This window comes from Chaetodon auriga, chromosome 19 (genome assembly GCF_051107435.1).
Source record: "Chaetodon auriga isolate fChaAug3 chromosome 19, fChaAug3.hap1, whole genome shotgun sequence".
Classification (NCBI taxonomy): Eukaryota; Metazoa; Chordata; class Actinopteri; order Chaetodontiformes; family Chaetodontidae; genus Chaetodon; species Chaetodon auriga.
The window spans coordinates 11,558,119-11,576,722 of NC_135092.1; the positions used below are offsets into that span (position 1 = coordinate 11,558,119).

The following is an 18,604-nucleotide window of genomic DNA, read 5'->3' on the forward strand; positions in this document are numbered from 1 at the left end:
GAACTCACAGGTGAATTGCTGACATCTGCCAACCAAACCCCAGATAAGCTAAATGCTAAATGATAAAAAAGCCAAAGGTTACAGCATTCACCTGCACTACTGTGCATGCACACAGTTTTCCTGTGCAGTGCAGGATTATTACTGACTGTTAAATCACTCGTAGTTTTACCTCCAAAAACGTGGCACATGATCTGGCTAAACTGTTTGTTGGAGTTCATCCTGTCTGATCATCTGCTCAAGTTTCTCCTCTCATCAGTCGTTGTTTCTTTGCTACTGTCTTCCCACATCTCAGCAATTTACTTGATGAGTACAATGTTTTCATCAGAAAAGAGTCATAAAACGACAGAGATAAGACCCAAATTATAATAAAACAAATTAATCTGCAGCCATTCGTTCTCTCTACTTTAACCCTGAATCTCTGTCCTTCTCCATTCCTCTAACCACTGATGAAGGGTGTCACTTCGTGAACAGGTCTTCCTGCCTGTTCTCACACACTCACACTGGCCACTGTGGGAGCTTTGTTCGTGTAGTGTGAGGGCTGTCTGTTGGACGTTGATCTAGCGTAGTGCGTAGTGTAGTTAGCATGAAAAACTTGGTTATTTGTTGCCCTGGACTCATGCAGAGCTGTGCTCTTCTCATGTCTCCCCTCTAGGTTTGCCCAAGAGAATGCTTCTGTTGCCTGTCATGAAAGTGCCCGCCTACCCCGTCCCCCACTACCACTTCTTTTAGCACAGGAGACACACATACCAAACGCTTTTTCATACGTACCAAACGCTTTTTCCAAACCATACAATTCAATTTTTCTAGAAGGGAAACTCAGTCTGTTTTTTTCTACAATATCTGTGATGGGGAAAGGATTAAGGACTTGAGCTGAAGATTTGTAAAAGCGCTTTTTTTTTTTGCTTTTTGTTTTGTTTTGTTTTCATACTGTTCCAAAAATCTTTTATGAATATGAAAAAATAGTGCAGGTTTAAGTTCTTAAGAGATGAACAAAAACTTGAAGGATTTGTACTGTGAATTGTGACCTCGTTCTTTGAGTCTATATCAGCCTTTTGTTATTGTGTTCATTCTTTGTAGGAAAAAGGTAGCCTTTGCAATATGATACACACAAAACACACATTCTCTGTAAAAAGGAAATAATAATTTGAGCTGTGTGAAGGATGTATAGGAATAAGTAAATAAGAATGTTGGGAAAATGAATAAAGTTTATCTCATATAAAAGCTGAACACTGCCTGGTGTATATCTGCTATAGCAGCTGGTAACTAGATGCAGCAGCACCTTTTTGTTTGGTTTGGTTTAGACTTTCATCATTTTCATTCATCATTCAACCTGCATACAATATGATATTGTGACCTAAATGTACATTTGGCTTTAGTATTCCACCCTCATACACGCACGCAGAGTGAATTTCAGTCTTTCCACACACCTCGGTGTATCTCATTACATCCTTTTGACCCCTCAGCTTATAGATATTCAAAGACAAAAGGCAAGAGGACAAAGGATGAATTCAGAGAGCTCTTGTCAGATCCTGCATCTTACATTCAGCTGCACGATCTCATTACCTTACATGGATTAATATTTGGCAGGTTACCCAAAGCTATCAAAGGTATCACCTACTGTATATACATATGAAGATGAACAAAAGCCAACTGCAGCCTTTTTGCGAGCCACCACAATGTCCCAACAATACCAGATAAAACATGTTACTTCCACATACGCTACACCTAACAGCAATAAGGAACTCCCATGACATCGCTGTGTTTTATGTTGTTGTTATTGTTTCATTATTTCTGTATTACTGCTGTATTTGTTGTTTTTGCACATTGCTGCTGAGCCTTCAAATAAGGATCAGCGTACACCAACTGAGCCGATGAAACTTGGGCTCAAAACTGCCCCTCTAGACTCTGTTTCAAATGAGATCTTAAGATTTGACCGAGAACAAACGAATATCACAAGCAAATAGAAATGAAAGACTAAGAGGAACAAAACAGGAGATACTGCAGTCTGTCCCATCGACATGCTAGTCAAAGGTCAGTGCCCTTCACCACGACTTGGTCATCCTGCCAGCGAGAGATAACCCCCCGATGACGTCTCCATGGTTACAGCTATGAGGCGCAGCCATTGGATGAGAGGACCCAATATCTTGTCCAATGGTTGGTCGAGCTCCGTTGAATTGTTGTAAAACCTTTGAAATGATGTTTGTCTGACATCACCAGAGCTCTGCTTCAATCTCACACGATTGAAGATTCATTTCCAGCTGTTGCATTCTGTGTCTGTTTTCTGTTTTTCATCTGTTGAAGGTTGATTTCATTTTTCAAAGCTGAAGTCCCAGAGAGTATACTATATACTCTCTAAACTGCCTTACCTATGCCTGAACTCATTCTCAACCTTAACATGTTTACTGCTAGCATACCATGCTGAAATAGCTGTTAAATATTAAAGTAAAATAAGTAAAAAAGTTTAACATTTGGGGAAATACACTTCTTGGCTTTCTTGTCAAGAGTTAGATAAGAAAGTTGATACCACTCTCATGTCTGTGCACTAAAAATGAAGCTACAGCCAGCAACTGCTTAGCCTAGCTTAGCATGAAGACTGCAACAAGGGCAACTGTAGATCTGGTGGACAGAACAGAGAGGTGCTGATATTTTTTTTTTAAACTTTGGCCAGGCTTTTTGGTCTTTATGTTAAGCTAAGCTAAGCTAACTGTTTCATGGTTCAAACTTAACATTTATTGACAGATATGAGACTGGTGTTAATGCTGTTTTGTTTCATCTTATTCAGTTTATTCATCCATTTCACGCCTCTTATCAGGAGCTGGGTCATGGTGCCAGCAAGCTAAGCAAGGTACTCCAGATGTCCCTCTCCCCAGCAACATTTTCCAGCTCCTCCTGGGAAATCCCGAGGCGTTCCCAAGACAGATGATCGTCCAAGGGGGGGTTAATTTGAAACTTGAAAACTCTCTTGTCTTCTGTTGTAACTGACAGGTGGGGAAGCCCAGATATTTAACCACTGTGGGGTCGTTACCAAGGTCATTGACACCGCTTGGGTCGTTAGTGCTCCTGGCTGTGTAACAGCAGTCGTTGGAGTCATAGGGATCAAGTGTGAATTGTAGTTAAAAGTCAGAGGATGAAAGCACAACAAACCATCTGTCCTCCCTATCCAAAACAGGGAGGACCCTCAGGTCCAGCTGAAAGATAAGAAACACTCATTTGAGGACCATAGTTTGTTTTTTGGAGTAGAAGGATGGATGATTTGAAAGAGGTAAAAATAGAGAAACCATCCCTCAACAGAGGAGCAGGTCTGTGACACCACTTATCCCCCACCAACACACCACCCTTTCATCCTTCGTAGAAGATTTAACAACTATTCACAGTTGGCCTCATGTGACAACTAGAACGACCGTCGTTTCTACCCGGGCCTCAGGCGGCCCCGACTACTCTAATGACTGCTGTTACACAGCCAGGACGATCCAAATGGTATCAATAACCTTGATAACAACCCCACAGTGGTTAAATACCTCTGATGCCCCAACAGTCAGTTAGAGCTGAAGAAGCCACTTGAATGAGAGGTAGAACATTGCTGTGGTTGCCCTTGATTCAACCCCCCACCCCCCCACCCCCCCCTTGGATGAGCACAACCTGGATCACTGAGAATCTTCACAAACAAGACAGATGAGAGAGAGTCTCTCCAGTGTGTTCTGGGCCCTCCAGACCTCAATCTGAGGATGATTCATATAGCCCAATACCACAAATCACAAATTTGCCTCAGAGCTTTACAATCTGTACAGCATGCAACACCCTTAATCCTTGGATCCTCGATTGTGCGTATGTGCATCTGGGTGTGTAGAGAATATGCCAAAATTGCAGTATGGAAAATCAGGATGGAGTCCTCTCATTTACCTTTCAGTAAGATAGCGAATAGATGTATTTCCCAAAATGATTGCTTTAATTTAATCTACTTGTCATTCCCATACAGAAAAGTTATGTCATCTAGATGTTATTAATGCTCCCCAGGAAATAATCTCTTTCCTGGAACATTTCCAAGGACCACTCAGGAGGATTTCTGCATCCTTCATGTGGACTTGAAGTAACCTTGTCATAAAAAAAAACATTATTGGATTTCTTTGTCCCTACATCGTTCCCTCTGTATCCTTCATAGGCATTAAGCCTTTGTCAAAGTGAGGAAACTTTCACGTGGTGTTTCTAATAATCACTGCTGCTCTCTTTGTCTCTCTTCTTCATCTCCCTGCAGGTGGTCTTTTCATCGACAATCCCTTCTACCAGCCACGGACCATCGCCCCTTTTATCATTCATCTGGGTCCCCAGGATCTCTTCTCTGACTTCTAGAGGCAGCAGGTTGTTGGATACGCTCTACACATTGACCTGTCTGCATATGCAGGACACCTGTTTTTTCTGTCCATCTAAGCGGGCCGCCTTTCCATCCAGGTGACGGACACGCAGATCCAAAACTGTTTTGGTTTGATCCGTTCGCTGGAGGAACATACAGCCGCGGCAGGAACGGTCTCACCTACTGACCGAGAGGCTCGAGGCTCCTCTCTCTGTTTTCTCCTCTCTCCGCCCAGATAATCCCTTCAGAGGAGAGTAACTTTACACGAAGCAATACTCGGCTTTTACGAGAAACGTTCAGCTGCGACTGCGCGAGGCTGGGCCGAACTTTGGTCTTTCTTATAGCAATACACCAGAACTCCTCTCTTTGAGCTTACTTACTTGAGAAGATGTGAATGTCCGAAGGAGTTTTGCCCTACACAGCATTGCAATAGCTCATTTTGATTGTATATTCATTGTATGTGTGTGTATGTGTGGCTATAATATGACTATATACACATATATGTATGGTGTATGTTTCTATAACGATGTGTTGACAATAATATTACTATATGATGTATTTATGTAAATATTCTATGAAATATAACTATTGTTGGTATAAATTATTTTAGAATTATGAAGTGAAATGTAACTGTATATCACACTATAGCTTTCTTCCAATTTTATATACACTGAGCAATTGAAGCTAGTCCTAGGAGATGCAATATTATCTTTGGTATTCCTATTAACCTGTGCTGTTAGAATTATAATGCTTCCTTCCTTTCTTTCCTTCCCTCCTTTCCTTTCCTTCCTTCGAACTTTCCCTCTATCTTTGATGTCTCTCTGAGCCTTTCTGAGCACGCTCTCTGCTGCCCGAGGTTTGTTTACGTGGCCCGGACCAGAGGTGCTCTCTACTGAACACACTCATAACCTAATCACACCTGCACACACACACACACACACACACACATATTCACACACACTTTTCCTGTCAGAAAGCACATTTTCTATAGTCTCACTGCTGGCAGGGAATACTGTTGTTTCAGATACAGTACTGTATGTGTATAGTATGTGTATACTCTGATATACGTGCTCCTCCCTCAACCATCAACACATGACCGGACGCACCCATCATCACTCAACAATCGTCGGCTCTGTCCCGCTCGCCTTAGGGACCAAAAGCACAGCATTTTTTTCACACCCATTGCTACTTCTTCTTTCTTTCACACGCACCCTTCCCTCCACCCTCCTGTGGTAATTCTCTGCTGTACAGACATGATGCTGCTGGTGGCAGAAACAGCCTTGTCAAAGGGCCTTGTTACACAACGGGGAAAACACAGAACAATCTACTGGCTTACTAATTAAAGCGCAGCAAATGAGACCTGGAAAGCTGGGTGGAGCTGAGTTGGATTGAGGAGGTTTCAGCTAGGGATACACTAACCCGATCATTATTGACCACGAAGATCTCTGGCTTCATGTTACAGTACGTTAAAACGAGTCCAATGAGTCCCACCATCCGAGAAAAAATACAGCACTGGTATCTGATCGGTGCTCTGTATCAGCAGATGCCCTGAGTTGAGGTGTTGGCACTGGGAGAGAAAAGGTCAGATAGGTGCATCCCTAGTTTCAGCCACCGTGGGTGCCTGTGATGCATTGAGGCAGAGAGACCTGTCAATCAAGCAAACACATCGCAAACAGGCCTCCGTAAGGCTCTTAATGTGCTCTTAATTAAACAGTAACTCTCAACATTTCCACCAAGACACACATTTGAGGGAGCCAGATTAGCTTTCGAGATCAAAAAAATGAATGTTGACTTTGTGTTGCGAGAAAGAAGTTGGATCTTTTTGAACATTTGAGTGCAACTCTATCAGAAGGCACCACTGTGCTGCTCGTAAGGTTGTTGAACTGCTCAGGAGAGATTAGTGCAAGTGGGAATTAGTTTTGTTGGTGATCACTGTTACTCTCAAAATACACATGTATCGCTTATTAGTGGTTGACTGTGTTGTGGGTTTAACCCTGCTGTAGCACTGTAGGTAGAGAGCAGGGATGTTCTGTTAAATGGGTGTAACAACACAGAGAAAGCAGTCTTAGCACATCGTGCTCACAAATTTCTGTGGTGCTCACATGCTTCTGAAGGCTCTTCATCAGTCATTTTTGTTTTATTTTTAGCCTTTAATAGATACTAGATGTCAGTCAGCAGAGGCCAAATCAAACAGAATGTGCATCAAAAGGCTTTGATTCTCCTCTTGCTCGCTTTCATCTGGGCACCGGTTTGATCTCCTGCGCCTGTCCCGGCTTTGATTCAACACAAGTGACGTCTTAGAAAGAGACAATAGACCGAAGGCCCCAGAGCCCATTTTTCAAGACAATAAGTCAAATTAGAGTTAGATTTTGTGGCTCCTCTTGAGCTGACAGTGAAGAGAATTTGGCAAATTTCTGGAAGATGGAAACAAATTATGCCGCCAAGCTGTGATTGTGTGATTGGAGGTAAACTGAGGGATGTTATGTACTTGTTGTCTAGTTGGGCTTCGTGCCTTGGAGCAGTTGAGTCAAGTTTTTAGTTAAAATTCAGTTTGAACAGTTGGTTCCTCAAGTTCAACCATTGGTCATTGCCAGAGTCCACGTCCATGCAGTATCCTCTGCACTGCCCTGGGAAAATTTGTTTATTATCATGTGTGTTGTACACATAAAACTTTCATAAAAAAGAGATTTCACTGGATTGTCAAAACCTGTAATGACACCCAGGCTGCCACCTCACTATCGATCACTGAACGATATGTTAAAAAAAAAACAAAAAAAACATATTGTGATTATTTTGACAGCTTTGAGTCACATTTTCAGTGAGGAATGGTAATTTTCGCATTTCATTTTCAGAGAAAATCTAAAAATGATGGCGTGATTTTTGCTGCATGTTCCCTCACGTCTGGAGAATATGATTTGTAGCACCACAGTGCTTCATGTATAATGGTATGTTATGACACATTTTACCTATATTTAAAAAAAAAAGTCAGCTCCTGCGATTAGGACCTAATGAGAGCCATATCTGGATGGAACTGACAGAAGTAAATTAGTGCGAGGATCATCTTACTTCTCTGACCAGCAGCAGCATTGACATACTCAGATGTCTTGTAAGTACATCCGTCCGTGTTTATTATTGACTGTGGATCTTTGCAGTGCGTGTCTGTGGTGGAGCTTCGCAGCATAGCTGTCTTAAGCTTTTCGCTGTGGTTTTTCCATCAAATCTCAGAGCGCATCCAGTCGTCTCGTCTCTAAAACCCCGGGCGCTGCTTTGCTCTGACTTTTTATCCTCATGTGGAATTCACAGGGAGGTGAATAACTTGGAGCTTGACTGTGTGGAAACAGACTTTCTCTATCAGCTAAGAATTTCTCCTAATTTCCCCTCTGCCCTCTCTCTGTCTCTCTCTCTCTGCCCCCGTCCTCTCGGTCCAGATGGCCCACATTAATAAGGCAGACAGTCATACCTCAGTGAGCAACCTTTTCATTTCCCCTCAGACTGAGCAGAGACGCAGGAGGAGTCACCCTGACGACTGACCCCGTCCTCTCGGTCCGTTGGCTGGACAACTGCATTCAGAGGAAGGGTGGCAGAGTGAGAGAGTGTAAAACTGGCACAGGCGGTCTGGTGGGACTGTGCAGGCTGGGGAGTTGTTATCTCCGGGTTAGGCAGAGCTCCCACATGTGCATTTCCTGTTAGGATTTTCACTGAAATGCAAGGAAAGATAACTTTTTTTAACACTTTCTTATCTTTTATTTATGAATGCAAGAGTGAGATTAGGTGCAACAAAGGTGAAAATCTATATTCAAGTTGTTTGTGGTCAAACAGGGATTATCCCAGGAAAGAGAAAAAAGTCATCCCAGTTTCTTCTTGTTTAAAAGTGTATTTTTGGTGATGATTTACAGAAAGAACGAGAATCAAAGGGGGAAAAGAAACTAATGCTGCTCCTTTCACAGTCCATATAAAAAAGCTTTATTCAGCAGGAGAGAGGCAGAGGAGCAGGCTTCTGTTGCACCGTCACAAAGATGACAAAGGCATGCTCCGCTATGAAATGTTTCACGGTAGAAAACATTACGCTGACATGTTGTTTTCCTGAAGAAACATGCTCACAGCAGCAGAGTTTGAAGGCCTGGACAGTTAATGTCCATGCAGATAACTTTTCGAGAGAGCTAATAAAGGGCAGTAGAGATGGATGTTCTTCCTGCTTCAGTGCTCCCCAGAAATGTCTCTGAGAGATCACGATGAACCAGGAAAAAGTGGCAGCCATTGTAAAACACACACACACACACACACACACACACAAACCCCGAAGAATACTGCCTCTCAGCAGGCAAATACACCTGTAAATCTAAGAAGCACAAAACCCACACATTGTTCTCAGGGCTACCTGACACACACACATATGCAAATAGAAAAACACACACGTGATCATATATGTAAATATTTCAGCATTCAGCCGAGCACATTTGGACAGCATGACGTTCTTTGCGCCGTGGTTTGTATATTACACAAAAGATTGCACTGTATGAAGTGAAGGTCCCCCATGTGGTTAGGCCTCGGTTGTACTTTAGGATTTGAGCCATGTAAAGCTGAGGATACACCCTCCCACGCCCCCCCCCCATTTGTTATTTTGGTGCTTTATACTGGGCTGTGTGTAGCACTGTACATACTGTATTTTACTTTTAAGTTTGCTTTTTGGACAGGGAACAGTAATCTGTGAGCGAATTGAGCTTTGCTGTCAGGAGAGGAGGGACGAGTGCGGTCATCAGAAAACTTTTTTGGCACCAAATGTAGGAGCTTCACACACTTTAAATGCTGCAATATGTTTGGTTTGGGTATGTTTGGGTTCTGAGTGCTTTCGTTGCCAGGTAATGTCCGGTTTTTGGACTTTCTGTTTGGAGACCGTAAGAGCCAGGTTTCCCAAAGGCACCGCTTCATCCCACTGCCAGGTCAAAGGTCAAAAAGTGGAAGATGAATGATGCAGAGATGCTTCTGGGAAATGGGTTCTGGTATGTTCTGCAGGAATGGATTTATCCAGACACCAAAGACTCTGAAGCCTTTGTTGCACAAATCTGATCATCTCCGCAGCCTCAGAAGTGAGAAACCATATGGTATGTGATCTAATATTCACCGTCTAGACAGTTTTGAAATGTCAGGTAAAATGAAAAATAGCTCTCCTGTGTGTAAATCCAGGCTCTGGAGGGAAACTGTGTCTTGCTCAAGTTGGGGTTTTAAGTCTGGGAGTCGTGCTAAATTCGTGTGGATGCACAGGGAGAACAAAAAGGGTACGGAATGAGCCGGAAAGTCCATCCAAGAGTGAACTCTGAACTCTGCAGAGCAGCAGAAATAGATCCAGGATCACGTTTCGACTGCCAAGGCAAAGTTAACCCGACTAACTGCTGAATGGATCATTTTCTCGGGGTGTGTGTGCATGTGTGTCGTGGGGGAAATGTGTGCGTTTGTGTGTTCATCTGGCAAGCACATAAACCGGAGGGAATGGGAAGCTATTTTACACCTATATGCACACATACACACACATATACACACAATATTGCAGTCGCATTGAGCATGTCGTTGCATACTTCCTGGTCATGGTCCACTGATTGTTTAAGTCCAATATCCTCCTGATAAATGATCAAAGCATTTTGGTTGGGAATGTACACTGTTGTGATAGTGATTGTAGAGTAGAATGTATTTACTCATAGAACGAGTAAACTTGCTTTTTTGTAGAGAAGCATATATACAGAATATATATGGATACATACATATATATATATACATCTATATATCTTTTGAACTACTTGTGTGTGAGAGTTGTTTTGGGCGCATCCACCCTGTTAGGATTCATATTTCTTTCCCCTTCAACTTTTATTTATGATGTTTTGACAAAAGTAGCGTCTTATGAGTGATGAGTGTTTACTTTCTCCTGTAAATATGATTTTTTAATTTTATTTTTGACATAAAGGGGATTAAAAGAAACTGCTTTACGATGCTGCCTATGAATCTATGAAGTGATATCTGTCCACAGAATCTGTCCATGAAATTATCAAAGTAAAAATTTTTGCGAGATGTGACACAGGGGGAGTCTCACAGGTGAACAGAGGCCAGTGACAGTGAATGAGTGGGGTCATCTGAACTCGCTGTATTGATCGTTTGATTAGTAGCAACATTCACGGCAGTGATGATCTGTGGTTGTCACTGTTTTTGACATAATCTATGCTTGATGAACTGAAAATAAATGAGAGAACGCGCTGAATTTCAATATGTGAATATCTTTTATTCATGAAAACTGACACTGATCAACTGACTGACTGAAGTGATGTATGGTGAGCAAAGGTATGAGAAAGTAGTAAAAGAAAAAGCTATAGGACATGATACAAACTACAAAAAAAAAAAAAAAAAAACAGGCCAGTATCAGCACCATGCAAACAAGCAGTTATTTGGTCATTAACCAAAGTACTGGACAAATTCAAAGTTCTGCAAGATTAAAAAATCAGGACAAAGTTCGTACAAGTGCAATTCATCCTGATGGGAACATGAAGTTCTGTGATATCACAGGAATCCATCCAGCAGTTGTTGAGATATTTCAGTCCAAACTGGTGGACTGACTGACTGACATGACCATCCCTACAGCCACTGCTGGCACAGCTAAAAAAAGATAAAAGGCAAATTCATTATTCTTAATTAAATCACTTCACAACTGAAGACTTATTAGAAATACCAAAAACTCTGCTGGAACCCACCATCAGCACAACACAGTTACATTGTTAAGTAAATAAACAAGGAGGATTTGGGCTCCCAGCAAATTATTTTAGCTGATTTTGTGTAACACATAAAGTCTTCACTTTGTCCTGTATCAAATGGCATCTTCAGCACAATATTTTGGTTTGGTTTCCACCTTAAAATGGCCACATCGTTAAGGCTACATTCTGACACCTCTGGTAATAGTGATAATACTGGTGTCATTATGTCATACTATAATCACAGAGTCAAGTTTATAGGCGATAATTGGCAAGTTTGTCTAGTTTCAGCACATGGTGGTTCAGCAACATGAGCCGTCAATCATATTTAGAGCAGCACTGCTGACGGCTGGGTCCGAGTATCCGGTGACATCTCCAGCAGTCAATGCCATCAGCACACAGCCACAGCTGCCAGTCATCCATCAGACCAACGAGTGTGTGTCTGTGCACAGAGAGAGAAAGACAATAACTGACGTAAAATTAGCTTTTGTCAGAGAGAAAGCAAACAAGACAGAGAGGATGGGGATTAAACTCTCCAGCCGATGACAGTTATCCTGACAAATTAAACCCTGCTTAGCAGATATCAGTGGATTGTGTCATTGTGTGATGCGGCAGTTCACTTTTATTTTACTGCATCAAGTTATGTTTACTTTTTATTGTATTATCTTTCTTAGAATGTGACAAAAATGAGGGCAATGTAAATAGAAGTGTCAAAAACCTGAATATAATGCCATGTTTACATGCCAACACCCATCAATGTGATAAACCCTAAAAATACAGCAGAACAACCATCTTGAGTAAAATATTTTTCTAACTCTGAAGAGCTGGCGGTGCTCAGAAGAGGCCGAGGCAGGAGGGTAATTGTTTATTGCATTTAGAAATCTGCCCATGACGAGAAATAAACAGCGGCTGTTTAACAGAAGCAGAAATATCAGATCACAGTTTGATTCTTCTTGCCGTCTCATCACGTTCCCTGATCTCAGAGTTATGCACACACTAATCTGGAAAACCAATAGGACACAGTATACCAGAGGCACCTGAAAGCATGGGCCACATTTGTACACTGTTGTGCAATAAATGACCCTGGACTGCTGACAACTTCCTTGGATGGCCTGTATTATATTTCGATTGGTAACAGGAAGCTGTGATGTCCTCACAAATCAGATTAATTTGACAGGACTTGTTGACTCCTGCCACAGGACTTGGGCCCGTTTATAGCTAACAACATAGCTGGTGAAGATTTAACAAGACCAATAAACAAAGTAAACCAATATTAATACATGTCTCCAGCTGAATCTACACATTATTCTACAGTAGTATTACTGGTTATTGTGACCTCAACTGCCTGTGCACTACAGCTAGGAGGAGATAGGTTAACTTAGCTAGTTTAAGGCTAACGGTGATAATTGTAGCATATTTTGGCACATATGTGACTGAAATGAACATGTAGACAGACATAAAGAAGTGTATTATGCTGAAATAGTGATTTTAGTACTCTCTATAGACATTTTGAAACTTTTTTCACATAAAACTGCAATTCCGCTAGCCACTGTGGATTAAGCTAACTGTAACTGCCAAAAAAGGAGCAAGCTACAACCTTTGACACCTTTCAAGAACACAGAAGGTGTGTGTTTGTTAAAAATGCAGCCTTTAGGTTTCTCTTAAAAGGTCAAAATAAGAATGATGCTGGACTGTGAAGTTATTTGCTTTTTTTTTTTTTTTAGGTGGGTACTGTTTAGCAATTTCTTAATTACGTAAGCTAACTGTGTAACTGTGTAAGCCAGGCATGTACAAACTTTTCCACAAAGGGCCGTGCGGCTGCAGGTTTTTCCTCCAACCAATTGAGCACGAAGTCTGACCAATCAGCTCTCTGAAGACTGAGATCAGCTGATGAAATGAGTCAAGTCTGGTGTGCTGCTGCTGCTTGGTTGGAAAGAAAACCTTCAGCCACTCAGCCCTTTGTGGAATAGTTTGGCCATGCCTGGTTTAAGCCTACTGTGCACATGTTGGGGTTTTGGAGTTAGCTAAATGGCTAATTTGCACCTATGTGAAAATCAGGCTGTTACAAAATATGCTGAAGAAATGTGTGCAAATTCATTGAATAATTCAAGAATACAGGTTTTAAACATAACATACTCAAATCAGTTTTATTGCTAATGCTGTGTAACCTCAAATTATGAATTAGTCTTAGGGGGCTTACAGTCTTGTTCAGTTTGGGTTTTAAACCTGTTTGCCTGTTTCTTATTTCCAGTGTTCCACAGTTTTGTAACAGAGAGGGCCATTTGTCGAATTATAATTTCCCACAGAAAACATTTTGACATGTCACAGTGGGAAAAGCACAGGTGTAAACAATGAATGATGGCTGAATTCATTTCACAGGTTCAGGGTCCTGGTATAGCACATGCTGACTCAGTGCTGTTATGGCTTACTGTGTATGTATAGAACAGAGCCATTGTTAATGTCATCAGAAACACCTGTGCTTGTCCTGTCCTACCATGATAAGTCCATGTCTCTGCTGTGAAAAGGTCCCAAAGACTGTCTCATATGACACACAACCAATCCATGCCAAGTCTTTCTTCTTTCCACTGAACTACACCCACCAACGAACTGTATCACTGCACTGCACTGACAGAAGAGTGTTTCTACTCATGGACGAGAGGCTTGTGCTCATGACTGTCAGGATTTGGCAGTGCTTCTCTGTCTTGTCCCTGACTTTCATATGTGATTCCCTATCCTGGTGTTACGCGAGTGTCTCCTTCTCTCTCTCTGTCTTTGTCTGTGTGTGATCTGAGCTGGGCGTGGCTACTTGATCTCTCCTGCTGCCCGCCCACCTGCGCACCTGAGCTTCATCAGCTAATCATCCCCTGCTGTATGTAAACCCTGGGCCTTCACTCCAGTCTTTGCCTCAGTTTCCCAATGTGGTTTTCACTCTGGGCTCTTAGCTTTGTTCTTGTTACCAGTGTTCTTCTTTGAAGTATTGTTCTCCCCACACCGCATACCTGTGCTCTGAGTCTCAGACCTCAGAAACCTCCTGCCATACACCACCTTGATCTCCTGCCATAAGCCAGCCACCCTCTGCCTAAGCCCTCCAGCCTGTGATCTGCCTATCACTCTCCTCTGCTTACTTGGCTCAGCTCCTCTGGATTTTGCACATTCAAACTCTTTGAACTGTTCAATAAGCTGTTGTGCACTCCTTCTTCTGACTCTCGTTCAGCTTTTGGGTCTGAAAATAACTCATGACAGCAATGTTAACATTAATAGCATCCTCCTTGGCTAAGCTGTAACATTAGCTTGCGGTGTCCGTTAGCTGTAAACTAATCTTCACAAGCTAGCAATGTAAGACTGGGGTTTGGGAAGTTGATGCATGCTTCCCTCTGTGTAGTGATACGGTCGGTGAGTGTAGTTTAGTAGAGACAAAATAGTTCCGACAAGATGCAATATGTTATAATTGCCACCTGTCGTATTTATACTCCAAAAAATACTCCAAACAACTAGCAGCATATCACCAGAGTGACTGCTAAGTGATGCTAACTGTTGCTGCTGTTAGCTCAGTTAGCCATGCAGCTAGTGGTCCTTTTAGAGTTGGTGTTGTTTTCACCACAAACACATGTTACTTCACCTTTAACCTCAGGGAGGATAAAGGCATCTATGTATGTCATACACTTATTAAGAGAGGACCTAATATAGATCCCTGGGGGACGCCAGAGAGAGTCTGAAAGGACGTCCATCATTTGCAAACATTTCACACTGTGAACTGCTTGATCTGAGACATTTAAGGTGGAAAAAATCAGACAGTGGGACTTAAGGATTAACAAACAACATCTTGTTTTTGGTTTTCAGTTTTTATAGAAAAAAACGAAACAAATAAAACGAACGAAATACTGGATGTAAAACATGTATTTTATTTCTTTCCAAGAAAACTCCACAGGGCATCTTTTAAGAAACCCAATTGTAATAAAAAGAACTAGTTTGTTTGGCTTTAATTAGTCATGAAATTCAGCTTCGGGGAGATCACATGCTTAAGTCAGTGCAGACCTTGACTTTCTCCTCCACACTCTGTGCACTTTGACATAGTTGCCAACCAGCTCTGTGCTCTTCTCTCATTTAAATCCACACTAATTACTCTTTTACCAGGCGAGCAGGAGTGTTTGAACTCTGGATAATTGATTTTCATCTGTACAAACTGACTGCTGTAACACTTCTTTGCGCCCTGCTTTTGACATGTTTGACCCTAAATGCTGTTAGCTGGAGAACAACAGCCCTGATTTAAATGAGGTTTAGTGAAAGTTTTAAACCAGAGGAGCAGTCAGGTGGAATAATTGGTACAGATAACAGTTTGTTTATTGTGAGTGCTAAAATAAATGTCCTGAACATAATTAGAAAATCAGTGGGAAACACTAAAAAACTCCCTGAGCTCATATTTTAGAAAAAGAAAGCTGCATTGATTGACTCCATTAGATGTCAAAATTCAAGACTTACAAATGTTTTAGAGAAGAAGTTCTTGTTATTTTTCTCCAGCACTCCACATCCAACTTGAAGACCATGACTGTGGTAATCAGATGTCATGGATTAAGAAAACGATATGTTTCTCTCCCTGAGAATACCCTTAGGCTTAATTCTCCATTAGGAGGGAAATGATAGCAAAGTAATTGGACGCAGCAGAGAAGTGTGAAATTTTGACTTAGACGAGTATCTTTCCTGAACAGGTGGAGCTCCACTTTGTTCACACTCGTCTCCTGAGCAAATGAGATAACAGCGACAGGACTAACAAGATTCAACACTCAGGATTTCACCTTAGAGGACCGCTTCAAGCATCCAGATACTCACACGTTCCCGAGTAAAGAGGGAGAAAGGTAAGTGTTTCTGCGCAAGCAAAGGAGAAAACATACTGTATTCTGTGTATGCACGACAAATATTTCAACCCTTTACGGTGAAAGAGTTGACACCGCAATGTAAACAAGTAAAAGTCGAGTTCACTGAAAGTTTCCCTGATGGAAGTAAACAAGTATTAGCAGTAAGATGTACCCAGGAACAGTAATGGAAGAAGTACTCAGACCCTTTACTTGAGTAAAAGGTGCAATATCACAATGTAAAAATACTCTAAATTTAAGTCCTGCATCTGAAATCTTACTGAAGTAAAAGTACAAAAGCATGTGTATGTAAATGTGTAAATGAACTTAGTTACAATCCGCCACCGTCCAATAAGCATTTATTTAGTGATTTTCAGGTTGTCTAGGTTGAAGCTGGACAAAATTTATTTTTTTTAAGTTGGTTCAACAGTTTTTCAGTGAATATATATCAGCATGTTGTTAGGACCTGTTTTACACTCAAATATAGGCTTGGGTACGTCAAATACAGCTGAAATGGTTTGTCAATTAATCAATTAGTGGTTTAACACAAAATTATTGGCAATCAATTAATTGTTTAACTCAGACTGTTTTATCCTCATATTTGGCTCAGGAGGTCGTTTTTACAAAGAGCAAAGACTTGCTTTAGGAAAGGATCTCTTTAGTCTGGGCTCAATTTCTTTTGTTGAGGTCCTCATCGAACAAGCATGTGTCCTTATGTCTGGAGAATATGATTTGTAGATGGGTGCATTTATTTATAACGTCACATTGTAGTACAGTGATGTCTTAGTTAGCTGGTCGACGAAGTAGCTGGAGGTGTGTGTGTGTGTGTGTGTGTGTGTGTGCGTGTGTGTGTGTGTGTGTGTGTGTGTGTGTATAGTCTGCAGATCAGGTGACAGGGAGTTCAGGAGGTTGCTGGGAGGCTATGGGGTCCAAATAGCTCCACACCGCTCCCCCTCACACTCGCACACATACGCAGAATTTCATCTCTGACTCACAAATCACCACCAACTGAGCCGAGCAGCAACTGAAGACGCCCGTCTCATCCACATTCCACCTTTGCATTTTACTCTGTTGCTGCCTTGCTTGTCGTATTTATAGCTCCGTAACGCAGGACACAAAGAGGAGGGGGGGGGGGGGGGGGGGGTGTCAGGCTGATTGCATAATGCTGACGCTCGTTACCTCCAACCGCTGCAGGTAGCGGGTTTTCAACTCTTCGCAGTGTGCAGCAGCCGCAGAGCCGAGATCTCCACGGCCTCCACTCATCACTAAAGGTGATAATTTCATGGGCCCGCACCAAGTTTTAAACACTCCAGATGATGTATGTGAGACCTCCAGCACAATCAGTGCACGCTGTACATTTTATACACCAAGGCCGCGGAAGAAAATAGCTCATCCCTGACACAGATAACAATGCAGCCATATGTTATGAGGGATGTTCTCTGAGGGAGAAGACGAGAGACGGAACTGGAGCCGACCTAAGGAAGAGCTGTGAAGAGAAACGGCTCGTTCAAGTGGCTGAGAGGTAGACTCTGTTTTCACGAGACATAATTAGCTCGCAGAAAACAGGTTTATTTTCATGTTCCAAACTCTCTCAGATGTCCAGAGAAGTGTTCCCAAGAGGTGAGTTAGAGAAGTCTCATTATAATAACAGCATGGGCCTCTTTTATCTCTTCCTGCTTTTCAGCTGCATTACGAAAACGTTGGCGAGGAAGCGGAGAGGAAATGTTTGGCTTTATAGATTTTTATAGCAGCTGGCTTTGAACTCGGGAGACAGGTAACAATGCGAAACACCAATAAACAGCTCCAGAAATAGCTCAGGGTTTTTTTAAGATTTCAGGTGACATTGAGATGGAGCCTCAAAAGCAACGTTCAGCGCTCCCGTTCTTGTTAAAAGTGATGGAGGGAAGGTCAAAATGGTTCAGAGGACGGTCTCCTTCCTGACAACGAGGCATCATAATATATTAATTCAGCTGGATATAGATTAGAATATCATTGAAAGACAGAAAATCGACAAAATAATTAAATGCTCACCTTAAAACTCAATATTTTGATCGTCTAATCCTACGTGTCCAACAGAAATGTGTCCATAGTGCAGAGTGTTGAAAACTGAGCGTCTGGAAATCTTCAGAACGCCTTTAAATGCCTTTAATGTGTGACAGCAGCCCAAAACCAAAACTCACTTCACAGTGATATGAAAGAGGAAAGCAGCACATCCTCATATTTGACAACGTGGAACTGAGTGTTTGACATTTTTTCTTAATAAATGACTTAAAAGATTGGAAGAGCTGTTGCTCATTAGTTCCCTTTTGATCAGCTGACTGACCATCTGTGCCAGCTCCTGCAGACATCATTATTCTGTGTTACATTTCTGTCATCAGCGGCTGCTTTGAGCTCTTCTTGCTGTACATCCAGTTTGCTCTGAATTCTTTCATCTCAGGAGGTACAGCGGTCGCCCACTTATCACCAGGCCGGTGGTTCGATCCCTGGCCCCGGCAGCCTACGTGTCGAAGCATCCTTGGACAAGATACTAAACCCCAGACTAGTCTTCAGACTCGAAAAGCGCCATATAAATATATAAATATACCATTTCATCATCTTTAACAACTCTGCTCACAGCAGTTTTGGTCCTGCTTGGTGTGGCGGTTTTGTCAGTTGCATAAAAAGGTGATAATTCT

At 42.0% G+C, this 18,604-nt stretch overlaps 1 protein-coding gene across 5 annotated transcripts in view; it reads left to right on the forward strand.

The window, feature by feature from the left end:
• Positions 1 to 7,107, forward strand: part of strbp (spermatid perinuclear RNA binding protein) — a 77,104-nt gene extending 69,997 nt beyond the window's left edge. For 3 of the 5 annotated variants that reach the window (XM_076758714.1, XM_076758716.1, XM_076758715.1), the window contains one exon: positions 4,253 to 7,107. In XM_076758714.1, the coding sequence (XP_076614829.1) occupies positions 4,253 to 4,347 (95 nt within the window). In that variant the 3' untranslated portion in view covers positions 4,348 to 7,107. Of the gene's footprint in view, positions 1 to 652; positions 1,228 to 4,252 lie in introns of those variants that run through there. The other 2 variants (XM_076758717.1, XM_076758718.1) reach the window with 1 other exon arrangement.
• The last annotated feature ends 11,497 nt before the right edge of the window (positions 7,108 to 18,604 follow it).